This window comes from Armigeres subalbatus, chromosome 2 (assembly GCF_024139115.2).
Source record: "Armigeres subalbatus isolate Guangzhou_Male chromosome 2, GZ_Asu_2, whole genome shotgun sequence".
NCBI classification, from domain to species: Eukaryota; Metazoa; Arthropoda; class Insecta; order Diptera; family Culicidae; genus Armigeres; species Armigeres subalbatus.
This window is the reverse complement of record NC_085140.1, coordinates 213,983,059-214,010,399: the sequence shown is the minus strand read 5'-3', so window position 1 is coordinate 214,010,399 and position 27,341 is coordinate 213,983,059. Positions and strand designations below refer to the sequence as shown.

At 38.6% G+C, this 27,341-nt stretch overlaps 1 protein-coding gene across 6 annotated transcripts in view; it reads right to left on the bottom strand.

The window, feature by feature from the left end:
* Positions 1 to 2,581: 2,581 nt before the first annotated feature.
* LOC134211614 (calsyntenin-1) overlaps positions 2,582 to 27,341 on the bottom strand; it is a 325,311-nt gene continuing 300,551 nt past the window's right edge. For 5 of the 6 annotated variants that reach the window (XM_062688672.1, XM_062688673.1, XM_062688676.1 and 2 more), the window contains 3 exons: positions 19,565 to 21,638; positions 5,406 to 5,835; positions 2,582 to 3,818 (listed from right to left, as the gene is read on the bottom strand). In XM_062688672.1, the coding sequence (XP_062544656.1) occupies positions 3,815 to 3,818; positions 5,406 to 5,835; positions 19,565 to 21,638 (2,508 nt within the window). In that variant the 3' untranslated portion in view covers positions 2,582 to 3,814. Of the gene's footprint in view, positions 3,819 to 5,401; positions 5,836 to 19,564; positions 21,639 to 27,341 lie in introns of those variants that run through there. The other variant, XM_062688677.1, reaches the window with a different exon arrangement.

The following is a 27,341-nucleotide window of genomic DNA, read 5'->3' as shown; positions in this document are numbered from 1 at the left end:
GGAAGGCATGTGCTTTGACATGAGGCGTTGATAAGTTTAGAACTCGGCTGCCAGGTGCTGGTATATTTGAATTCATTATTTTAGCCTACTCAAGATATTCCGATATATATAATTCTCCTCATTATGAATATTCTTATCGCACAAATTAAATAATGGGAAGAAGTGCTCATTATATTGAGCACCGCTTTGTAGTGCTAGACATCCTGAACAATGTTGCCGAATACAACTTGGGTATAGGTATGAGGGATCTCAAGCTAAAGCAATAATTCATATATGCAAGAATATTGCAAGTACACTAGCGCCGACTATTTGTAAATTTCCTTATTATTTATTCCGTCACATGACAGTCTATTCCCACCAGACGAACTTTGTTACAGACGTCATCTTTACAAATTGCAAAATTGTGCGATAAGAATATTTACAATGAGGAAAATTCCATATATCGGAGTTACTTGAGTAGTCTAAAATAATGAATTCAAATATACCGCCATCTAGCGACCAAGCTCAAAACTAATCAATGCCTCATGTCAAAGCAGACGCCTTCCTGCATAACCTTTTTGAAAAGGTGCAGTTCAAAATGGGTAGGATTTTCAGATATAATAAAATAAGCATGAAAAATCACTGTTTTTGTACCCTTTTTTACGAAAACCCCTCCCCGCGATGTACCCGCCCACCTATAGTCAATCTTTGGTAACGACCTGAAAGATGATTAAATTATCTTTCGAAACAGCCCCAGAAATCAAAAATTGGCCAAACATTAAAATAGTTATAGCAATTTCAATTTGGGGTCAATTTGACCCCAGAGCACAGACAACGTAAGTTTTTTGAAAAAAGGACACTGTAGCGCATATTTTCAAGAATTTTCAAGCGAATTTGCACCTAGGAGACAGATCTCGGCGAGTTTTACCAAACTACCAAAAATTAGGAGAATCGGTTGAAAACTAAAAAAATGGCAGCCACTCAAAGTGGCCTGGGGTCATATTGACCCCAGAGCACAGACAAAAGGTTAAAAATGTAATTATCATTTGCTCTAGGAATGTGGAAGGTTGGCAAGGTTTTCCCGTTTTTGTTTTCATTCGATATTTTTTGTTGATCAAGTTATTTACTACTGAATATTCTGATTGCTTTATTCTTCTATAGGAAAATCTTCCAAATTTTTGGTAGGAAATTATTTTGAATTTCTACGGAAAAAAAACGCAATATTACAATTGTCAATTAGCTTAATGTTTTAAGATTCGTTTCAGTTTAGTAGAAGTTCCGCAATATTTTCATAAAAACCGCATCGATCGAGTGACTACAGCAACTAGTAAAAAAAATCCCAAATGAAACAAAACTAACACACCAGTCTAATGGAAGGAATCCATCGACATCTGATAGATGAAGTATCTGTCAGGAAACGTGGATTAGGTCCATTCTCAAAAAGATGGTGAACAAGCGCTGCATTCAATTTCAACTGTAAAAAATTAGTTCGTCGCCATCGGTTGGGGACACGGCATACTAAATCTGCCAATCGACATTTTTTACACCTTTGATTAATTTAGTGGCTGTTATCATTCCGACTACGCTATACGAACAAACCCGTAGCGGTATAATGACAAATTTGCTTCAGACAACACCGCAAACTTCCTTCTTTATTGCTGTTTTACGACAGCCGTCGTTGCTTATTGCTTTAAGCTTTTATTTACACATTACACAACCAGAGTGAAGGATTAAGGCCTTTAACCTTCCGGGATTCGTACCGTCGTACAAAGTACAATGCCTTCGAAAAAAGCTCGCTTGTCGTTCCCAAGAGGGGCGGAACTGCATGAGTGATCCAAGAGCATGGGAGTCCCAGAAGGTTACACTCGTTTCACAGGCTGAATGGTCGTGAAACGTCTTCACAAAGGTGTCATATCCGGTACCCCAATGGATTAAAACTGTTGATGTAAAATTGCCAAAAAATATCGATTCAATCTGGATTTTGGATTATTTTTGGAAATAGTGCTTTTCGAGATTATTTGTAGCGCTCAAATATTTCTATAACTTCGTCTTAAAGGATATGTAATTATAAATATTCAATTTGTGGCGTGAGAAGCAAAATGCCATTCAAATGACATTATGACAAATGGTGCCATTTTGGATTGATTTCACTTTCCGGCAGCAGATTTTTATTCGGAACAATGTACTTTTGGGCAAAAATATTGTACCGCTCAAGCGTTATGGTTTCAATAAAAGTTACGAAGTGAGTTGCGCTCCTAAAAAGTTTTAGTGACATTTTTCAACACTGCTAATTTAACAATCATCTTAACACTTGATTACAAATGTACTTCAGAATATTTCGGATAATTTATTACGTAACTGAGATTAGGATACTTACCTTTAAGATTTTCTATTTTACTAACATGTGATTTTCATGACAGACACATTTTTTTTCCAAATATTTCGAATCAATTGTTATGAATGTAAGTATGAATGTTTGAACATTAAGATACTTTGGACGGTTTTAGGCAGCTACTGAGAGGGAAATAAAAGGCATTTTAGATTCAGAAGTTGGTTATGAAATGATCTAAAATCTCATACTGGAAATTATGATATAAATATGTGGATTTTTGATTCAACGACCGAGATTGTCAGTGTATTTCCGAGCATATAATTTTACATTCTATCTCATATTTTGATATGAACAAATCTGTTGAGGACACCGTGACACGCTATGATGATTTAATACTGTTTCCTTGTTGCGCCTCATAGAACTCCGCCGTGTCTAAAAGATCAACTATTGCTGTAGAAATATATCGACAATATTTAAGTACCTGTTGAACTTCGTGATAAGTGGCTTATTTAAGTCAAAATAATCAATTTTTGGATAATGCCTTTCAATATTCTCAAAATATTTTTCACCAAGTTCCATTTTAAGTGTTAAAAAGAAAAACATCTCATTAGTTTGTTTCTTTTTCAATAAAGACAGAAACATCCAAATAGACAGTCTAATATGTCGTTACAAGAGCTGATAATTATTCATCAACACAATATTTCACATTGATGAGTTCGTAATTATACACGGGATGGCCTAATAAATGCATTTTTTTAAGCAGAAGTTCAAACATTACAGGTTTGAACATTCGACGGCCTTCAGGTGTGCAATGCGAAAAATAATCATTTGGTCCAACCCATACCATACCGAAGGCCCATCTCGTCCACGCGTTGCTTCTAACAAAGGCAGTAGAAAAAAAAACATAAAATAAAATCGTATTGAAATGAACAATGAATGGTATTTCACTTTTGTTTCCGCGTCGCACCTGCGCGGCTTTCCTCCCGCTCTGTTCCACCCCCCTCGCACTAATATCAACTCATGCGACCTAACGGCGATGAGACACGGTGCCGGGTTCATTCAGTTATCACTATTGTTTGCGCTCGTTAATAATGCATAGATCGGCTCTGTCTGTCGTCCTGTTGGTTCCTCCCACTCTCACTACCTTCTGCTGCCCCTTCAGCTCATGGGTTCTGCTCCAGCCGGACACCGTCGACGGTTGGTCAGTGCTAGGACCAAAATGGATGGGTTCATTTATCCCGTATCTTTTTTTTTTGTTCAAGTTCGCCCTACTCCATCAGAGTTTACTACTTCGCGCGTTGTTTGCTATTGATGCTATTCTGCTGCTGCTGTTTTTGTTGTTTCTGTATTATCCTATACGTGTTCGTGTTTTTTACGTGTGTCTCTGTCTGTGTGTAAGTGTTGGAAAGTGGATGGCAATTTTGCTTGTTTCAATTTGTTGGTTTTATTAATTTTAAAATATGCAATAAATTTTCCATAATTTAAAATTTTTGATATATTCATTTAGCTGAAACGAGACAGAGAAAAAGAGAGAGTGAAATAACGGATTAAACACAAGAGTTATGTTATAGTCGAGCTCAAGCGGGCGTGAATAATTTCATTAGTTTCAATTTGGTGCAATTAGGCGGACATTTAAAGGCAGCTACCTGATTTAATGATGCTTAATGGGATGCATCATTAAGGGCTTAGTTATAAATCTATCTAAGCAGTTTGGACAGTATGGTAATTAGATTTGCATATTCTCGTTGATGCCGAGGCACAACTAATATCTGGAATGAATGTCGCGGCTTACATGATGAGCTCCCATCCTTCTATCACAATTAATTAAAATAATTACTAGACAGAGAAATGCTTAAACATCAGCAAACTGTCCGGAAAGTGATCATAACTTGGAAGAAAATTAGAGGCAACCTTATGCAGAATGTAATGGAGACGCATGGTTGTTTGTAAACACGAGCAAAGCTTGAGTTCTAATATTTTTAATGCTGATGAATTGCCTATTTTGAATACGTATTAGGTTGATATTTTAACGATTAGAATATCAAAACTGGCAATATAATATTGCTATGGCATCTAATTGAAAACTATCGATGAAAACAAACTCATCCGTATCAAGACAAGATAATTTTCTTTTCGCCTTTTTCGAACAACAAATTTTCTTCTACTACACACATCTCCACCTTCTTCTTAGTTCACCGATTATTCACACTATAATTGCATAGTCTTTGTGCTTGCTTGACGCCGAATTGTTATTCGCTAATTTTGCCTTTTGTCAAATATGTTTGAGTTGGATAAACGAACAGCTCAACTATAAAACAAACGGTGGTTGCACGCGAACCGAAACGGATCTGACAACCCTAAACGATCGGTGAAACTGCAGAAACATCTCCCAACATTGACAAAGTTGGAGCTCTACAAAACCGACATAGGTGTAACGACGGTGTGGACAACCAGGTATCAAAGGTAGGTTGTCACGTAAAATGGTTTAAAGAGTCACGAAAAAGGCAGCATTATCACCAGGTGAATCAAACGCTTATTTTGTTGCGTTTTGTTTCCATAGACCACACGGTACTGAACGTGTTGGAAACTGGAAGAGAATTACATCTTCTACCTGTGCTGCAGGGACACACAAAATCGCTTCCAATGAGAAACGGTAATTACTTTCCATTCCAAGTAGGTAAATTGCGCAATGTGCTTCGCCATCAGTGAAAGCAATCACGTACGGTTGGAACAGACAAAAAATGGATCCCGGTTGTCCTCGTTGCGGTTTTTGCAGTTGATGCCACAGAAAACTGCAATATCCTGCAGGAGGAAAAACGATGTTGATTATCCCCATTCTTTGCATTCCATTTCAATCAGGGCAAGCACTATCAGTTTGTCGCTACTGCTGACCTTCAGCGGCAGACCATGAGCCACTGGAATGGGTTAAATATAGTTATCCGGAAGGTGGGCGACGTGTAAAATGAAATGAGCAATGCAGCGTCACATATCTTTCATACTTTGAGTACAAAATAGGAAACGGGGGAGCACACAGGTAAAAAAGCAACAATTTTCATTTTCCGTCTCGTATGTGCATTTAAGAGTTCATACTCACATTGTTGAGTTGTCCCATTCCAGCTGGCTGACATTTTTGTAACGTCCGTTGATAACCTCCTCGTCTTCCGAGTCGGAATTTTCCGACTCGGAGCTCTCATCCGAGAGGTTATCATTCTGCATGGGATTTATGGTGATGGTTAGTGCCGAGTCGTCCCAGTCCAGCTGCTGCTCGGGTGCCACCTTCGGGCACGGTTGGTGCTTGTCCAGGTTCTGGGACTGACTGGTGCCGCTTCCACTGCCGTTGTTCCGCAGACGGGCGATTCCGACTCCGCAGATTAGCAGCACAAACGACGCACATATAACCACGATCAACATGGTCGAGTGAGACGAGGCCAGCTGGGCTTTGTCGTGTGCCAGGTTGTGCACCTTGGACTGTGACTCCTGGATGTCATGCGAATGGAGCATCGCATGAGCGTACTGGTTAGTGTCTGTGGAGAGAGAAAAAACAGTTGAGGGCGTGATTGAATTATAGATAAGTGTGTGAAATCGTGAACCGTTTTGTATGCATCTTGAAGTTTGTTTGGTATTAAGACGAGCTCGGTCTAGTGACTACCGCTTCTGCCTTGTGAGCAGGAGGTCGTGAGTTCAATTCCAGGCACGTCCCTTTCCTACGTTGTATTTCTCTAATTAAGTTCTTTCTGTGTTTCACGTTCTACCAAAACGATTCCTACTGCTATAACCTCCCACACTAACAATTCCAAAACCACCCGTGACACCTATGAGAGGCCGTAGAGTTTGGATTAGATTTGGATTGGATTTGGATTTGGATTAGATTAAGATTGGATTTGGATTGGATTTGGATTGGATTTGGATTGGATTTGGATTTGGATTGGATATGGATTGGATTTGGATTGGATTTGGATTGGATTTGGATTGGATTTGGATTGGATTTTGATTGGATTCGGATTGGATTTATTTGGATTGGATTTGTATTTGGATTGGATTTGGATTGGATTTGAATTGGATTTGGATTGAATTTAGATTGGATTTGGATTGGATTTGGATTGGATTTGGATTGGATTTGGATTGCATTTGGATCGGCTTTATTTTTTATTTTATTTATTTTTGGATTTGGATTGGATTTGGGTTGTATTTGGGCTGGATTTGGATTGGATTTGGGCTGGATTTGGGTTGGGTTTGGATTGGATTTGGATTGGATTTGGATTGAATTTCAATTGGATTTGGATTGGATTTGGATTGGATTTGAATTGGATTTGGATTGGATTTGACTGGTTTGGATTGGTTTGGTTTGGATTGGTTTGGATTGGTTTGGTTTGGATTGGTTTGGATTGGTTTGGGTTGGGTTTAGATTGGTTTGGATTGGTTTGGATTGGTTTGGATTGGTTTGGATTGGTTTGGTTGGTTTGTATTGGTTTGGATTGGTTTGGATTGGATTTGGATTGGTTTGGATTGGTTTGGATTGGTTTGGATTGGTTTGGATTGGTTTGGATTGGTTTGGATTGGTTTGGATTGGTTTGGATTGGTTTGGATTGGTTGGATTGGTTTGGATTGGTTTGGTTGGATTTGGATTGGTTGGATTGGATCTGAATTGGATCTGGATTGGTTTGGATTGGTTTGGTTTGGTTTGGGTTAGATTTGGATTGGATTTGATTGGTTTGGATTGGTTTGGATTGGTTTGGATTGGTTTGGATTGGTTTGGTTGGATTTTGATTGGTTTGGATTGGTTTGGTTGATTTAGATTAGATTTGGTTGTTTTGATTGCGTTTTGGATTGGTTTTAATTGGATATGGATTGAATTTTGATTGGATTAGGATTGGATTTGGATTGGATCTGAATTGGATCTGGATTGGATTTGGATTGGATTTGGATTTGGATTAGATTTGGATTGGATTTTGATTGGATTTGGATTGGATTTGGATTGGATTTGGATTGGATTTGGATTGAATTTGGATTGGATTTGGATTGGATTTGGATTGGATTGGATTTGGATTGGATTGGATTTGGATTGGATTTTGGTTGGATTTGGATTGCATTTGGATTGGATTGGATTTGGATTGAATTTGATTGATTTAGGATTGGATTTGGATTGGATTTGAATTGGATTTGACTTGGATTTGGATTGGATTTGGATTGGATTGGATTTGGATTGAATTTTAAATTGGATTTGGATTGAATTTGATTGGATTTGGATTGGATATGAATTGGTTTGGATTGGTTTAGATTGGTTTCGATTGAATTTGAATTGAAATTGGATTAGATTTGGATTGCATTGGGATTGAAATTAAATTGGATTTGGATTGAATTTTAATTGTATTTGGATTGAATTTTGATTGGATTTGGATTGGATATGAATTGGATTTGGATTGGATTTAGATTGGATTTTGATTGAATTTGGATTGGATTTTGATTGGATTTGGATTGAATTTGGATTGGATTTGGATTGGATTTGGATTGGATTTGGATTGGATTTGGATTGGATTTGGATTGGATTTGGATTGGATTTGGATTGGATTGGATTTGGATTGGATTTGGATTGAATTTGGATTGGATTTGGATTGGATTTGGATTGGATTGGATTTGGATTGGATTTTGATTGGATTTGGATTGGATTTGGATTGGATTTGGATTGAATTTGGATTGATTTTGGATTGGATTTGGATTGGATTTGAATTGGATTTGACTTGGATTTGGATTGGATTTGGATTGGATTGGATTTGGATTGAATTTTGATTGGATTTGGATTGGATTTGGATTGAATTAGGATTGGATTTGGATTGAATTTTGATTGGATTTGGATTGGATATGAATTGGATTTGGATTGGATTTAGATTGGATTTTGATTGAATTTGGATTGGATTTTGATTGGATTTGGATTGAATTTGGATTGATTTTAGATTGGATTTGATTTGGATTGGATATGGATTGGATTTGAATTGGATTTGGATTGGATTTGGATTGGATTGAATTTGGATTGGATTTGGATTGGATTTGGATTGGATTGGATTTGGATTGGATTGGATTTGGATTAGATTGGATTTGGATTGGATTGGATTGGATTGGATTGGGATTGGATTGGATTTGGATTGAATTTGGATTGGATTAGATCTGGATTGGATCTGGGTTGGATTTACATTGGATTTGGATTGGATTTTGATTTGGATTGAATTTGGATTAGATTTCGATTTGGATTAGATTTGGGTTGGATTTAGATTGGATTGGATTTGGATTGGATTTTGATTGAATTTGGATTAGATTTTATTGAATTCTGATTGCATTTGGATTGGATTTGGATTGGATTTGGATTGAATTTGGATAGGATATGGATTGGATCAGAATTGGATCTGAGTTGGATTTGGATTGGATTTTGATTGGATTTGGATTGGTTTTTGATTGGATTTGGATTGAATTTGGATTGATTTTGGATTGGATTTGGATTAGATCTGGATTGGATCTGGGTTGGATTTACATTGGATTTGGATTGGATTTTGATTTGGATTGAATTTGGATTAGATTTCGATTTGGATTAGATTTGGGTTGGATTTAGATTGGATTTGGATTGGATTTGGATTGGATTTGGATTGAATTTGGATAGGATATGGATTGGATCAGAATTGGATCTGAGTTGGATTTGGATTGGATTTGGATTGGATTTGGATTGGTTTTTGATTGGATTTGGATTGAATTTGGATTGATTTTGGATTGGATTTGGATTGGATTTGGATTTGAATCTGGTTTGGATCTGGATTGGATTTGGATTGGATTTGGATTGGATTTGAATTGGATTTGGATTGGATTGGATTTGGATTTGGATTGGATTTGGATTGGATTTGGATTGAATTTGATTTAGATTGGATTTGGTTTGGATTTGGATTGGATTGGATTTGGATTAGATTGGATTTGGATTGGATTTGGATTGAATTTTGATTGGATTTGGATTGGATTTGGATTGAATTTGGAGTGATTTTGGATTGGATTTGGATTGGATTTGAATTGAATTTGGATTGGGTTGGATTTGGATTGGATTGGATTTGGATTGGATTTGGATTGAATTTGATTTAGATTGGATTTGGTTTGGATTTGAATTGGATTTGGATTGGATTGGATTTGGATTGGATTTGGATTGGATTTGGATTGGATTTGGATTGGATTGGATTTGGATTGGATTTGGATTGGATTGGATTTGGATTGGATTTGGATTGGATTTGGATTGGATTGGGTTTGGATTGGATTTGGATTGGATTTGGATTGGATTTGGATTGGGTTGGATTGGGTTTGGATTGATTTTTGGATTGGTTTGGATTGGTTTGGATTGGTTTGACTTGGTTTGGCTTTGATTGGGGATTGGTTGGATTTGGATTGGATTTTGATTGGATTTTGATTGGTTTGGTTGGTTTGATTGGTGTTTTGGATTTTTGGTTGGTTTGGATTGGATATGGATTGGTTTGGTTGGTTTGGATTGGTTTGATTAGTTTGGATTGGTTTTGATTTGGTTTGGATTGAATTAGGATTGGATTAGTTTGGATTGGTTTGGATTGGTTTGGATTGGTTTGGATTGGTTTGGATTGGATTGGTTTGGATTGGTTTGGATTGGTTTGATTGGATTGGTTGGATTTGGTTTGGATTTGGATTGGTTTGGATTGGTTTGATTGGTTTGGATTGGTTTGGATTGGTTTGGATTGATTTGGATTGATTTTGGATTGGTTTGGATTGGTTTGAATTGGTTTGACTTGGATTTGGATTGGTTTGGATTGGATTGGTTTGGATTGGTTTTGATTGGTTTTGATTGGTTTGGATTGAATTTTAATTGTGTTTGGTTGAATTTTGATTGGTTTGGATTGGATGTAGTTGGTTTGGATTGGTTTAGATTGGTTTTGATTGGTTTGGTTGGTTTTGATTGGTTTGGATTGATTTGGATTGATTTTAGGATTGGTTTGGTTGGATTGGTATGGATTGGTTTGAATTGGTTTGGATTGGTTTGGATTGGATTGGTTGTGTTGGTTTGGATTGGATTTGAATTGGATTTGGATTAGATTGGATTTGGATTAGATTGGATTTGGATTGGATTGGATTCGGATTGGATTGGATTTGGATTGGATTGGATTGGATTGGATTTGGATTGAATTTGGATTGGATTAGATCTGGATTGGATCTGGGTTGGATCTACATTGGATTCGGATTGGATTTTGATTTGGATTGAATTTGGATTAGATTTCGATTTGGATTAGATTTGGGTTGGATTTAGATTGGATTGGATTTGGATTGGTTTGATTGACCTTGGATTGGTTTTGTTGAATTCTGATTGCATTTGGATTGGTTTGGATTGAATTTGGATGGGATATGGATTGGATCAGATTGGATCGGAGGTTGGATTTGGATTGGTTTGATTGGATTTGGATTGGTTTTTGATTGGTTTGGATTGGTTTGGATTGATTTTTGGATTGGTTTGGATTGAATCTGGTTGGATCTGGGTTGGTTACATTGGTTTGGATTGGTTTTGATTTGGATTGAATTTGGATTAGATTTCGGTTTGGATTAGATTTGGGTTGGTTGGGTTGGTTTGGATTGGTTTTGATTGGTTTGGATTAGTTTTGTTGAATTCTGATTGCGTTTGGATTGGTTTGGATTGGTTGGATTGGTTGGATTGGTTTGGATGGGATATGTAGTTGGATCAAGAATTGGATCTGAGTTGGTTTGGATTGGTTTGATTGGATTTGGATTGGTTTTAATTGGTTTGGATTGAATTTGGATTGATTTTGGTTGGATTTGGATTGGTTTGGATTTGGATCTGGTTTGGATCTGGATTGGTTTGGTTGGTTTGGATTGGTTTGACTTGGATTTGGATTGGTTTGGATTGGTTGGTTTGGTTTGGATTGGATTGGTTTGGATTGGATTGATTTGGTTAGTTTGATTTAGGATTGGTTTGGTTTGATTTGGATTGGATTAGGTTTGGATTGGGGTTGGATTGGGTTTGGATTGAATTTGGATTGGTTTTGATTGGTTTGGATTGGTTTGGTTGGTTTGGGTGATTTTGGATTGGTTTGGATTGGTTTGGATTGGTTTTGTTGGGTTGGTTTGGATTGGATTGGTTTGGTTGGTTTGGATTAAATTTGATTTGGATTTGGTTTGGTTTGGTTGGTTTGAATTGGTTGGTTTGGATTGGTTTGGGTTGGTTTGGATTGGTTTGGATTGGTTGGTTTGGATTGGTTTGGATTGGATTGGTTTGGATTGGTTTGGTTGGTTTGGATTGATTTTGGATTGGTTTGGATTGGTTTGATTGGTTTGACTTGGTTCGGATTGGTTTGGATTGGATTGGTTTGGTTAGTTTTGGTTGGTTTGGATTGGTTTGGATTGAATTGGTTGGTTTGGTTGAATTTTGATTGGTTTGGTTGGATGTGAATTGGTTTGGATTGGTTTAGATTGGTTTTGGTTAGTTTGGATTGGTTTGATTGGTTTGGATTGGATTTGGTTGATTTTAGATTGGTTTGATTTGGATTGGATATGGATTGGTTTGAATTGGTTTGGTTGGTTTGGATTGGATTGGTTTGGATTGGTTTGGATTGGTTTGGATTGGATTGGTTTGGGTTATTGGTTTGGATTGGTTTGGTTGGTTTGGATTGGTTTGGATTAGATTTGGATTGGTTTGGATTGATTTTGGATTGGTTTGGTTGGTTTGGTTGGTTTGACTTGGTTTGGATTGGTTTGGTTGGTTGGTTGGATTGATTTTGATTGGTTTGGAATGGTTTGGATTGGATTTTATTGTATTTCAGTTAGTTTTGATTGGTTTGGATTGGATGAATTGGTTTGGATTGGTTTAGTTGGTTTTGATTGGTTTGGATTGGTTTGATTGTGTTGGATTGATTTTAGATTGGATTTGATTTGGATTGGATATGGATTGGTTTGAATTGGTTTGGTTGGTTTGGATTGGTTGGTTTGGATTGAATTTGGATTGGATTTTGATTGGATTGGATTTGGATTGGATTCCTATCGGATTTGGATTAGATTGGATTTGGATTGGATTGGATTCGGATTGGATTGGATTTGGATTGGATTGGATTGGATTGGATTTGGATTGAATTTGGATTAGATTTTATTGAATTCTGATTGCATTTGGATTGGATTTGGATTGGATTTGGATTGGATTTGGATTGGATTTGGATTGGATTTGGATTGGATCTGAGTTGGATTTGGATTGGATTTTGATTGGATTTGGATTGGTTTTTGATTGGATTTGGATTGAATTTGGATTGATTTTGGATTGGATTTGGATTAGATCTGGATTGGATCTGGGTTGGATTTACATTGGATTTGGATTGGATTTTGATTTGGATTGAATTTGGATTAGATTTCGATTTGGATTAGATTTGGGTTGGATTTAGATTGGATTGGATTTGGATTGGATTTTGATTGAATTTGGATTAGATTTTATTGAATTCTGATTGCATTTGGATTGGATTTGGATTGGATTTGGATTGGATTTGGATTGGATCAGGTTGGATCTGAGTTGGTTGGATTGGGTTTTGATTGGTTTGGATTGGTTTGGATTGGTTTTGATTGGATTTGGATTGGTTTGGATTGATTTTGGTTGGTTTGGATTAGATCTGGTTTGGATCTGGGTTGGTTTACATTGGTTGGTTGGTTTTGATTTGGTTGGTTTGGATTAGATTTGGGTTGGTTTAGATTGGATTGGTTTGGATTGGTTTGATTGATTTGGATTAGATTTTGTTGAATTCTGATTGCATTTGGTTGGTTTGGATTGGATTTTGGATTGGTTTGGATTGGTTTGGATTGAATTTGGATGGGATGTAGATTGGATCAGAATTGGATCTGGGTTGGTTTGGATTGGTTTGATTGGTTTGGATTGGTTTTGATTGGTTTGGATTGGTTTGGATTGGTTTGGATTGGTTTGGATTGGATTGGTTTGGATTGGTTTGGATTGGTTTGGATTGGTTTGGATTGGATTGGTTTGGATTGGTTGGTTTGGATTGGTTTGGTTGGTTTTGATTGGTTTGGTTGGTTTGGATTGGTTTGGTTAATTTAGATTGATTTTGGATTGGTTTGGTTGGTTTGAATTGGGTTTGACTTGGTTTGGATTGGTTTGGATTGGATTGGTTTGGTTGAATTTTGATTGGTTTTGATTGGTTTGGTTGAATTTTAATTGTGTTGGTTGGTTTTGATTGGTTTGGATTGGATGTGAATTGGTTTGGATTGGTTTGGTTGGTTTTGATTGGTTTGGATTGGTTTTGATTGGTTTGGATTGGTTTGGATTGGTTTTAGATTGGTTTGATTTGGATTGGATGTGGATTGGTTTGGATTGGTTTGGATTGGTTTGGATTGGATTGGTTGTGTTGGTTTGGATTGGTTTTGATTGGTTTGGTTGGATTGGTTTGGATTAGATTGGTTTGGATTGGATTGGATTGGATTGGTTTGGATTGGATTGGATTGGGTTGGTTGGATTAGTTTGGATTGGATTCAGGTCTGGATTGGATCTGGGTTGGATCTGATTCGGATTCGGATTTTGATTTGGATTGGTTGGATTAGTTTCGATTTGGATTAGATTTGGGTTGGTTTGGATTGGATTGGTTTGGATTGGTTTTGATTGATTTGGATTAGTTTTGTTGAATTCTGATTGCGTTTTGGATTGGTTTGGATTGATTTTTGGATGGGATGTGGATTGGATCAGAATTGGATAAGGTTGGTTGGATTGGTTTGATTGGTTTGGATTGGTTTTGATTGGTTTGGATTGGTTTGGATTGGTTTGGGATTGGTTTGGATTAGATCTGGATTGGATCTGGGTTGGTTACATTGGTTTGGATTGGTTTTGATTTGGATTGGTTTGGATTAGGTTTCGATTTGGTTAGTTTGGGTTGGTTTAGATTGGTTGGTTTGGTTGGTTTGGTTAGTTTGGATTAGATTTTATTGAATTCTGATTGGATTTGGATTGGATTTGGATTGGATTTGGATTGGATTTGGATTGAATTTGGATAGGATATGAATTGGATCAGAATTGGATCTGAGTTGGTTGGATTGGTTTTGATTGGTTTGGATTGGTTTTGATTGGATTTGGATTGAATTTGGGTTGATTTGGATTGGTTGGATTGGTTGGTTTGGATCTGGTTTGGATCTGGATTGGTTTGGATTGGTTGGATTGGTTTGACTTGGTTTGAATTGGTTTGGATTGGATTGGTTGGTTTGGATTGGATTGGTTTGGATTGGATTGAATTTGGATTGAATTTGGTTTAGATTGGTTTGGTTTTGATTTGGATTGGATTGGTTTGGATTAGTTGGTTTGGTTGGTTTGGATTGGTTTGGATTGGTTTTGATTTGGATTTGGATTGGTTTGGATTGGTTTGGGTGATTTTGGATTGGTTTGGATTAGATTTGGTTGGTTTTTGTTGGGTTGGTTGGATTGGATTGGTTTGGATTGGTTTGGATTAAATTTGATTTGGTTGGTTTGGTTTGGTTTGGATTGGTTTGAATTGGTTGGTTTGGTTGGTTTGGATTGGTTTGGATTGGATTGGTTTGGATTGGTTTGGATTGGATTGGTTTGGTTGGTTTGGATTGGTTTGGATTGATTTTGGATTGATTTTGGATTGGTTTGGATTGGTTTGGTTGGTTTGACTTGGATTCGGATTGGTTTGGATTGGATTGGTTTGGTTGATTTGATTGGTTTGGATTGGTTTGGATTGGTTAGGATTGGTTTGGATTGGTTTTTGATTGGTTTTGGTTTGGATATGGTTGGTTTGGATTGGTTTAGATTGGTTTGATTGAATTTGGATTGGATTTTGATTGGTTTGGATTGATTTGGTTGATTTTAGATTGGTTTGATTTGGATTGGATGTGGATTGGTTTGAGATTGGTTTGGTTGGTTTGGATTGGTTGGTTTGGATTGGTTTGGATTGGTTTGGATTGGTTGGATTTGGATTGAATTGGTTTGGGTTGGTTTTGATTGGTTTGGTTGGTTGGATTGGATTTGGATTGAATTTGGGTTGATTTTGGATTGGTTTGGATTTGGTTTGAATTGGTTTGACTTGGTTTGGATTGGTTTGGATTGGTTGGTTTGAATTTGATTGGTTGGTTGGTTTGGATTGGTTTTAATTGTGTTGGTTGAATTTGATTGGATTTGGATTGGATATGAATTGGATTTGGATTGGATTTAGATTGGATTTTGATTGAATTTGGATTGGATTTTGATTGGATTTGGATTGAATTTGGATTGATTTTAGATTGGATTTGATTTGGATTGGATATGGATTGGATTTGAATTGGATTTGGATTGGATTTGGATTGGATTGAATTTGTATTGGATTTGGATTGGATTTTGATTGGATTGGATTTGGATTGGATTGGATTTGGATTAGATTGGATTTGGATTGGATTGGATTGGGATTGGATTGGATTTGGATTGGTTGGTTGGATTGGTTTGATTGAATTTGGATTAGATTTTTGTTGATTCTGATTTGCATTTTGGTTGGTTTGGATTGGTTTGGATTGGTTTGGATTGGTTTGGTTGGTTTGGATTGGTTTGGTTGATTTGGATAGGATATGGATTGGATCAGAATTGGATCTGAGTTGGATTTGGATTGGATTTTGATTGGATTTGGATTGGATTTGGATTGGTTTTTGATTGGATTTGGATTGAATTTGGATTGATTTTGGATTGGATTTGGATTGGTTTGGTTTGAATCTGGTTTGGATTTTAATTGGTTTGGATTGGTTTGGATTGATTTTGACTGGATTTTGGATTGGTTTGGTTTGAATCTGGTTTGTATCTGGATTGGATTTGGATTGGAGTTGGATTGGATTTGAATTGGATTTGGATTGGATTTGGATTGGATTGGTTTTGGATTGAATTTGGATTGGATTTGGATTTGATTTGGATTGAATTTGGATTTGATTTGAATTGAATCTGGATTGGATTTGGATTGGATTTGGAATGGATCAGAATTGGATCTGAGTTGGATTTGGATTGGATTTTGATTGGATTTGGATTGGTTTTTGATTGGATTTGGATTGATTTTGGATTGATTTTGGATTGGATTTGGATTAGATCTGGATTGGATCTGGGTTGGATTTACATTGGATTTGGATTGGATTTGATTTGGATTGATTTGGATTAGTTCGATTTGGATTAGATTTGGGTTGGATTTAGATTGATTGGTTTGGATTGGTTTGATTGAACCTGGATTAGATTTTGTTGAACCTGATTGCGTTTGGACTGGTTGGATTGGTTTGGATTGGATTTGGATTGGTTTGGATTGGATTGGATTGGTTTGGATTGGATCTGGTTGGTTGGATTGGTTTGGATTGAATTTGGATGGGATATGGATTGGATCAGAATTGGATCCGAGTTGGTTTGGATTGGTTTGATTGGTTTGGATTGATTTGGATTGGTTTTGTTGGTTTGGATTGAATTTGGATTGATTTTGGATTGGTTTGGATTGGTTTGGTTCTGAATCTGGTTTGGTTTGGATTGGTTTGGATTGGATTTGGATTGATTTTGGATTGGATTTGGATTGGATTTGGATTTGAATCTGGTTTGGATCTGGATTGGATTTGGATTGGATTTGGATTGGATTTGAATTGTATTTGGATTGAATTTTGATTGGATTTGGATTGAATTTGGATTGGATTTTGATTGGATTTGGATTGAATTTGGATTGGATTTGGATTGGATCTGGAATGGATTTGGATTTAGATTGCATTTCGATATGGATTGGATTTTAATTGATTTTGGATTGGATTTGGATTGGATTTGAATTGGATTTGGATTTGATTTGGATTGGATTTTGATTGGATTTGGATTGGATTGGTTTTGGATTGAATTTGGGTTGGATTTGGATTGGATTGGTTTTGGATTGAATTTGGGTTGGATTTGGATTGGTTTTTGATTGGATTTGGATTGAATTTGGATTGATTTTGGATTGGATTTGGATTTGATTTGAATTGAATCTGGATTGAATTTGGATTGGATCAGAATTGGATTTGGATTAGATTTGGATTGAATTTTGATTGGATTTGGATTGAATTTGGATTGGATTTTGATTGGATTTTGATTGGATTTGGATTGGATCAGAATTAGATCTGAATTGAATTTGGATTGGATTTTGATTGGATTTGGATTGAATTTGGATTGATTTTGGATTCAATTCGGATTGGATTTGAATTGAATCTGGATTGGATCAGGATTGGATTCGAATTGGAATTGAATTGGATTTGGATTGGTTTTGGATTGGTTTTGGATTGGATTGGATTTGGATTGGATTGGATTTGGATTGGATTTGGATTGGATTTGGATTGGATTTGGATTGGATTTGGATTGGATTTGAATTGGATTTGGATTGGATCAGAAATGGATTTGGATTAGATTTGGATTGAATTTTGATTGGATTTGGATTGAATTTGGATTGGATTTTGATTGGATTTGGATTGGATTTTGATTGGATTTGGATTGGATCAGAATTAGATCTGAATTGGATTTGGATTGAATTTGGATTGGATTTTGATTGGATTTGGATTTAATTTGGATTGGATTTGGATTGGATTAGGATTGAATTTGGATTGATTTTGGATTCGATTTGGATTGGATTTGAATTGAATCTGGATTGGATCAGGATTGGATTCGAATTGGAATTGAATTGGATTTGGATTGGATTTGGATTGGATTTGGATTGGATTTGGTTTGGATTGGATTTGGATTGGATTTGGATTGGATTTGCATTGGATTGGATTTGGATTGGATTAGATTTGGATTGGATTTGGATTGGATTTGGATTTGATTTGGATTGGATTATTATTGGATTTGGATTGGATTTGGTTTAGATTCGGATTGAATTTGGATTGGATAAGGATTTGATTTAGATTGGATTTGGATTAGAATTGTATTCGAATTGGATTGAAAACTGATTGAATTTGGTTTGGATTTGGATTTGGTTTGAATTTTGATTCGATTGGATTTGATTTGGATTTGGATTGTACTGGATAGAATTTCGATTGGATTTCAATACCAAATTTTCAAAACGACTTATCTGCTTTTGTAACAGGTAACAGAAGCCTCCACCTACGTATTGATGGTGTTGTTTTGCGTGGGTGTGCTCTCAGATTCGTCAAATCGACGTTGGAATCTTTTTTTACAAAAGCAGATAAGTCGTTTTGAAAATTTGGTATTGATTTGTATCTAGGTGATAAGTTAGAATGTGACGAGAGATAGGAAAAATATAACCGTATTGCATCTCCGAGTCACCCTAAATCAGTCTATCTCACTTGATTGCATGAAGTTTGCGTTGTTTCATACCTTTATTCTAATACAGCAGCCATTCGCTGACTGGGGTGAAGTATCTGTTAGGGACAATCACAATAGAATCTAAGAATGACTGCCCCAATGGCCGCCAAAGCCCTTACCCTGTTTTGGTGGCACAAATGTCAATTTCTAGGTGATTGGCAAATCTAAAAAATATTTTTTGTGCATGCTGCAACTGAGCAAAGATGTAAAACTGATCTTAACTGTTATTTGTCCTAAAAGCGTTATGTAGTTTTCAAATTGGATTATAACGCGATTTTCCTTAATGAATAGCGCTTTTTAACTTGACTGATGAGGTAATTCACGATGCATTGTTATGATCTGTGTTTTACATGGATCGAGAAAAATATATCATTTAGAATCCTCTCGCAGCCGAGTCTTTGTTTTTGACAGATAACTGCTTTTAAACGGGGTTTTGGTCCAGTTTGCAAACGCCCAGTTAAAAGTAAATCCAGATAAAAAAGCACCCAGTATGCGAACTGAATACAGCCATTGTCCATAGGGCCTTCCGCAGCCTATGATTGGCTCGTTATGTAGGGCGGATTATCACACTTATCATGATAGTAGGAGGTTGTGGGTTCGAGTCTCATCAAGATGAGTGAATTTTTTTTCGCAAACTTGATATCAATTGTAAAAGCAATTTTTTTGTTCTTAAGGAATATTTAGGTTCTTGCGGGGTATACCGAACCACAAAAAAGGTGTGAATATGTCCTTTTCGGTCTCCTAAGTTCTTCAATTGGTGATCCTCCTTTCAACAACTTCATTTTTACCACTTACTTAGCTGACAACTACCAACTTTCACCTTTCATAAGATATCTGTATTCAAATTCGTCCAAACAAATAACACATGTAGAATATAGACAAAATAGACAAATAACACAAAAAAATGCATTACTTACCATGCGATTCCGCAGCCACCGCAGCACTGGAATGTATCTGACCTTCGGAGGCCGAGGTCGGTATGACCGACGGTACCGCCATCACCACGTTGGACGATGTGGCCGCCGACGTGGGCTGCTGCTTCGGATGCAGCACCGTCAGGGTTAGTGTGTACTCCGCACTTCGGAAGTGATCGTCGACCTGCGAGCAGGTGAGCTTGAATACCCGGTTCAGGTAGTACGCCGGCTTCTTGTTGATGTAGACCAACGATTTCAGGATGTGCTGATAGTTTTCAATCGTATCGTATCCGATCATTTCCACGCCGTCTTTGCTGATTTTGGTTTTGATGTCGAACTTGAACAACGACTCATCGGTGCCGTCTTTGTCGTCGATGGTGATTTCCTCGTGGTCCGGATTAAGGCTGGGGAATACGATGACGTTGCACGAGTCAAGCTTTTGCAACGCTGGACGGATTTCCTTGCCGGTGTAAATACTGATGTTAATTTGTGCTAAGATCTTCACGCCATCCTTGATATCTGGATAGGACACGAGGTGGTTGGAGTTGCCAGTGATGGCGATTTGTGGCTTCTGGTCAACCGTCAACGGTTTATCGACGAGAATTTTGCTGTACAGATTTGCGGATGCGGTGGCTGGTGGAGACGAAATGTTGGATGATGTCACCATGATGTAAGTATCGATTGTTGGCAATCGAATCGCTTTCTTGTTTGGACAGCTGACGGTGGTCATAACTTGGATATTGCGACGGCCAATCGTTGGGTTATCTTTTGTGTTGATGTATTGGATCTGCTGAAGCAATTGTTCGATATTGCTCTTATTGCTGCCTTCGATGATGATTTTGTTCATTTGAGTATTTGACTGAATTTGCTGTTCAGGCTCTAAGAAATGATCTGGAGGAGGAAGTAGCTTTTCTGCACAATTTGTTCCACATCGAATCTGGTTTGGTGTGAGGATTTTCTTCAGAGACAGTTTTATTTCAGAAATGTCGCCGCTGAAGCCATGTTTCAAGCGGTTTTCCGAGCCCTGATAGCACGCACCAATGGCAAGAGTTGTGTTGATTCCGTGAGCCGCATGCAATGGCCAATCGTCAATCACTTCCGGATTGCTGTGGCGGTCTTCCACATTGCTTTCGAATTTAATGCCATCGATGTACAGGTCAATTTTGGGCAAATCAACGTTGATTGTGTAATGATGCCACTCGTTATCACAAACCTGGGGAACCTTCCAGCGCCATTCAGCTGGACTGAAGATGTTCAAATCGCCATCGTTAAAGTTTTTACGCAGCAATAAAATAAGACGGCAATTTCGCACAAATAGAGCCATATGGTGGCGATTCATTTTATGGTCGTCAGCACTGCAAATGACATGTTCTTTGGTGTGTTTATCGTTGGTAGAAATGCTATGATGACGGAACATTGTCATGATGCTGAACTGATGAGCTGCAAAATCTTGAGATTTGAGCACATTCTTCGGTATAATGGCTCCAGTGCTTCCATCGAAATGGAAAATCGATTCAGTTCCCTCATCGTAAGTCAGATCCTTGGTCCATTCGGTATTCTTTTGCAGGAGGTCAACCAGCCCACTCTCAATCTGCTCCTCTTCGCTGAGCTTTTTCAAACATTGACTAGCATCCCGGTCGCAGCCAAATGAAATGTGTTTAGTTTTGAGTGAAACCGAAGATTGAATAACCATGTCTTCTCCTTTGCACTGCATATCACAAAGTTCCAGGTGGATCTTCGGGAACAAGGACACGCTCTCCATTGAGTTGGCAATGTAGTCAATTCGCTCGGCAACTCCCATGACGTGCGCTTCGCAAACTCGCCGCACTCGGATGTTCACCATGACGGGGGCGGACTGCTTCATCGCACAATCGTAGGCCACGACCGACAGGATGTGGTTGTGGGACGCTTTGTGCGACAGAGGTTCGGTGTTCCGAATCGAGCCCTCGTTGTCGATGGTGAAGGGCTGATCGCTGGTGAGGATTTCGTACTTGCACACATCGCCAAATAGGGGGGTGCAATCCTTGTCTGTCGCTTCCACCCGAATGATTTCCTGGTACAGACGACCTTCGTCCACCTGCAAACGGTAGATAGGAGGAATGTGGAAATAGAGCGTTATTAATTTATCTTGTTTTATGATGGGTGACGCAGTGAGCAAACTTTATTGCAAATAATTCATACTGGTGGCTTAGGGAAGTAATTTATTTTAGCGTTTAACATTTGTTTCACTCGCAAGGATCCTATGGTTTGTTTGTAGATTTACTAACTTTCCGTTTTTAGCGTTAAACCGATTTTGAAATACATACAAATATATGGTATAAAAATGGTATAAAATTAATAATCATATCCCATACGAAGTTAGTGTCAGTACATTTTATTTTCGAATAAATTTTAAAGGTTTAGTTAAACATCAATTGATTCTGTAAGCTAAGCAAAAGGTCTACTCGGCGGAGTTGGCATTTGAGTTAACAGGTTTAACATTCGAACAGTTTATGAAAGCAGTGGGCGACAGTTAATGCAGGATTATAAAAATATCCCTATTCTCGGCTTGCTTCAGTCGAATTAATGTGGTTACGATGGGCAAGGAGCTGGTGGAGGGATAATAAAAATAGCTGACAAAATATGATAAACCATCTTACCCTAGTAACATTTTGGTTTTATACTGGTTTTATGACACTCTTGTAGTACGAATTATACTCTTCAAGAGCATTATAAAACTTTAAATGTTACTTGGGTAGTTCAATCAAAGTTAATTGTTTATTTTCCAGGTATTGACCACCTGACATGGACCTTTTTACAATGTATTGAAAACTCGATGTGGATATGTACAGTATATGAAAGATTTGATTAAAAAATAGCGAACAAACTTGTATTGTGGAACTGCAAAGCTATTTTTAAAATCGTTTTTGAAGAAACTTTTAGCCCCACGCTGGCTCGTCTTTTGATGAAAGCCGAGAAATACAAGTAAACTAAATATAAATTAAAGATAGAAGGTAGACCACGAGGATGCCAAACAAAACGTGACAAAGTATTATGAAATTTAAAGTTTTTCTTTATCTGACCAGGGTTGTCTAAAGTTCCGAGAACGTCCATAGTGCGTAGCGAGGTTCAGTAGCAACATTTAAGAAAGTTTATGGTGTGTCGCTCATCGATGAGATTATTTCGCAGAGCGGTTTAAGCGTTGGGAATATTATTGAACATCATGGAAAGTGGACAAGTATTGTATTTATGGCTAACAAATAAATGACAATTACATGCCTCGCATATAAGGTGGTGACTGTCGCCACCCAAGTTGTGGGTGGCATTAGTGTGCCCTGTAGGGAGACGTCACAGAACCATCCGTTCGCGACGGCCGGGAGAGTGGAGTCCCTAATCAGCCGGTAGACCTTTGGATCTTTTTCTTCTGTCACCGTTTTGCGTCAGCGGCTGGGATGTCTCGTCTGATTTAGGAGCTCCTTCTTCCAATGTTGGCAGCGATGTCCGCTTCTTCATTTTCCCGGATACCGCTGTGCCCGGGGACCAACATTGGGGTGATGTTGTTAGACGAATTGGATGGTTTGAATGAAGGGGAGGCGGTTTGTTGGTGAAGCAAGTGCGGTATGTCCACTGGCGGAGTCTGAGGCGATTAAGGTGTGGCCGGTTTTTGATACAATACTTACTTGATACTTGATGGGTTACAGCTCTTCGATGAACCTACGCCGAATGGAGTATCTTTCTCCACTGGACTCGATCTTGGGTCAATCGCTTCCAGTCGCCCTGAATATTGAGCGCCCTCAGGTCCTCTTCAACTGCAGAAAGCCATCGTGTACGCGGCCTTCCACGAAGCCTGTGGCCTCTTCTGGTTTCTCTACTAAATATTATCTTCGCTTGACGTTCTTCCGGCATACGAACAACGTGACCAGCCCACCGTAGTCTGCCGTGTTGAATAAGCTTAATAATATTCAGCCCTTTATACATCTGGTACAACTCGTGATTCATGTGACGCCGCCAGATACCGTTCTCTTATTTACCGCCGAGTATTGTCCGCAGCACCTTATGCTCAAAAGCTCCGAAAGCTCTCCGATCAGCCTCCTTTAACGTACATGTTTCATGGCCGTATAAACCCACCGGAAGAATCAGAGTAGTATATAGCGCAAGATTTGTTTTCGTTTGCAGACTACGGTACTTAAGCTGGTTATGAAAACCGTAATAAGCCCTATTTGCAGCTGCAATACGCCTTTTCACCTCGCGGGTAACATCATTATCGCACGTCACTAATGTTCCAAGATTCACAAATTCTTCAAATTTTTCACCATCCAGCAGCATGTCGCTACCATCACCACTAATGAAGCATATGTGATCTTGTGATAATGGTACCGCTTCTTTGCACATCAGCTCTCCTAATCGCTCCCTCGAGCGCTATATTGAACACTAGATTCGAGAGTGCATCACCCTGCTTTAATCCATCTAAGGTAACAAATGACGTCGATAGTTTCGCCGGAAAACCATGTTCAAGCATAATTTGCCATAAATCATTCCGTTTCACTGAATCGTACGCCGCCTTGAATTCAATAAACAGATGATGTGTCCGCAAGTTGTATTCCCGGAATTTATCAAGCATTTGTCTCAGGGTAAACATTTGATTCGTCGTGGATCGGCCCTCACGAAAACCTGCTTGGTATTCGCCGACGAAAGACTCTTCAAGCGGTCTCAGTCTGTTGAACAGAAAACGGGACCTAATTTTGTACGCCGAATTAAGGAGGGTTATTCCTCGGTAATTGCCGCACTTATTGATACAATAGTAGTTTGAAAAATGCGGCGGTTTCGGCTGAGAAAACCGAGTGCATGAATCCGGAAGGCAATAGGATAACGGTGAGTTTACTTCGGTGACAACTCCTATGCCGACTCTCCCATTGGCCTGGTATATCGGATGTTCAATGATTGGTATTTATAGGCGATTCTTTATCTAAAGATGGCCAGGTTTTGAACTTTAGAGATCGAAGTGTGCCGCGTTCGCGAGTTGACGCGATTATTTTTTCCTCCACTGTGTTCCCGTCATTTTTTTCGGATGTTGAATGATTTCCGTATTACAAATGATTGAAATGTGAATAATAAAGGGGAAGTGCGCGTTAGTGGATCTAGTATTTTTTTTATGCAAAAGTGTGATTCGTGCTTCGATTTGTGTAAGAGTAGAACGACCGAAGTGATCCTGACACATGCAGTTCGAGTTGTAAAAAACTATAAAGATAAGTTTTTCCTTTTTTGTTCTCCTACTTTCGACAGCCAACATTAAACAAATCGTTTGGTTGCATTATTGTTTTGCTTAATTTTTAATACCTACACCTGTGCTCAGAGTAAGGGTTCCTCAAAACACGGGTGACGCAATTGCTGCTGTCACTGAGCGATTGTCGATGCAACACTTACGCTTCCATAACAACGGCGACAGAGTCACAGTCGCCAGGTGGTGGCGTTTGCGTCGCGTGTATTTAGCGGCGGGGACTGTCATCGGTATGGGGTAGCCAGGTTTGATATGCTATGATTTACTCCCCAATGACCGATTGAGTGGGGGGTGGGATATTTTATATGGGAGTCGGTCTCTGCTGCTATTCTTCTGAATCCCAAGCCCCAACTGTTGGTTCCCTGTGCAATTTCGATTATTCTGATCAATCACGGAATAGCAACTACGAATTGTGCGGTCATCAAACTCAAGCTCAAGCTCAAGCAAGCTCAAGAGGGCCAGGTTTTGAACTTTACTCGCACCCTTTTTCAGATTCCTCATGAGGAAGAGGTCAACTTTTGGCTTGCTGCTCCGCCAGCTGTTCGGTCCTAGACGGTGGAGCCGAGCAACTCTGGATGAATGTGTTCGCTCGAGGAGGCTTCAGTTGCTGGCCTTTGTCTTCTCCAGGTATTGACTTGGTTTCGTGCAGAATAAGACGGTACCCTTGTATCTGTGAGGCAGCACTCTGGCCTCAGCATACGTTGAGGCGGTGGGGGTGGACAGGAAGTGCCCGGATCAGTACTGGTAGTTTTCATGATCGAAATGTGAAGGCGAAAACAGTGGCATTCTCATTTTCAAGAGATTTTTAGAGAGAAAATTTCGCGGGCACTCGGTCACCTGTCACACCTAATGGTTAAGTTGTTTTGTTTTGAAATCTAAATTTCTAAATAGTTTTAATCTGGGACGGGACTAGCAAAGAGGGAAAAATGTAACTTCATCTGCTGCCAGTCAACTGCTGTCACGAACTGTCAGGTGCAGCCAGCAGCTTTTTGTTCCCGGTATAAAAATTCTTATGAAAATGAATTTACTAATTCGTGAATTGGATATATACACGCAAAAAAATGTTACGGTCGAAACTACTATTCCGAGGGTTAATTTAAGAATACGCACCGACGATTTTCAGCAGACAACAAACCTGTGTGATTTTACCATGCGCGCAGTAAAAATCAACTGTGGTCCTAGTGGAATGTTGTTGCATGAACTGAATCAGTGGTGAATTTGTCCGAATGCGTGGTTAATTTAACTGAAAATTTGTGATTGTTTTAAAAACATGCCGTAGTCTACAAAATAGTAACCGTTACCATGGATTTTTTTTCTGTGTGTATTTTCTGTGTTTAATGTGCTCAGAAACAGTCAAGGAAACAGTTGAAACTCGATGGTCAACTGTGACGACAAAAAACAAGTGTCAAAAAAACAGAAAAGAAGCAGCGTCTTTTCAGGTCTCGTCTCAGGTTTCGATCTGGGACGGGACTTGCAAATAGGAAAAAATGCAACTGTAGCTGCTGCCAGTCAACTACTGTCACGAGCTGTCAGATGCTGCCAGCTGCTTTTTGTGCCCAAATAAAATATTCCACATGATTTTTGTTTTACGAAGACTTACGAAGACGTGTGTTCCAAATCATCCATTTAGCTTATAAATAAACGTGTGTTTTGTTCCCGGTATAAAAATCCTTATGAAAATGAATTTACTAATTCTTTAGTTGGATACACTTTTATTGTGCTCAGAAGAGTTCACCCGGGGCTTATAGGTGAAACAGTCAAGGAAACAGTTAAAACTCGATGGTCAACTGTGATGAAAAGAGGAACAAGGGTCAAAATAAGAGAAAAGAAGCAGCGTCTTTGCAGGTCTCGTCTCAGGTTTCAATAGATCTGCGCAAATAACGATGCGATAAAATGATTATAATTTTCCTGATTTTCGAGTTAGAAGTAAAATTATTTTACGATATTGGAGCAGACCAGTTCGAGGCCGTACAGCAGACGGCTGGTGATTACCGCTTACGCCACCCTGAGACTCGTATGGCGGTCACTTCTTGTTGTGCGTTTTCTGGAGATACTTTTCAGTATGTTCAGCCTGGTCTGGCAAGCGCTTCGAACCTGATCGAAATGGCTTTTGAAGGTAAGGCGTCGGTTCACAGTCACACCGTAGACTGACACTTTTTTTCGTTGAAACTCCTGTCTCCACTGTTCGGAAAGCCCGAGAGCCACTCACTATTGATGCCCTCAAAGAGTTCGGGTTTGCAACATAGGGTATCCTATTTCGCCGGGTGCCCCGGATGTACTCTTGCCTTTACGCAAGGCTTAGTCCAGCTCGCCGAGGGAAAAGGGGCTGGTTGTTTGTAGTCTTGGTCGGTATCTGCAGGAACCTGAAAAGTAGAGATCACGAAGGCAGAATGACGGTGTTTTTTTTTTGCGGAAGAGGTCAGGGTACTTTCCGCACGAGGACTGAGTTTGAAAATGGTCAGCCAATGCATCGGCTACTAGGACCGGATCACGCTGGACAACGACATTGATCGAAAGTGAGGT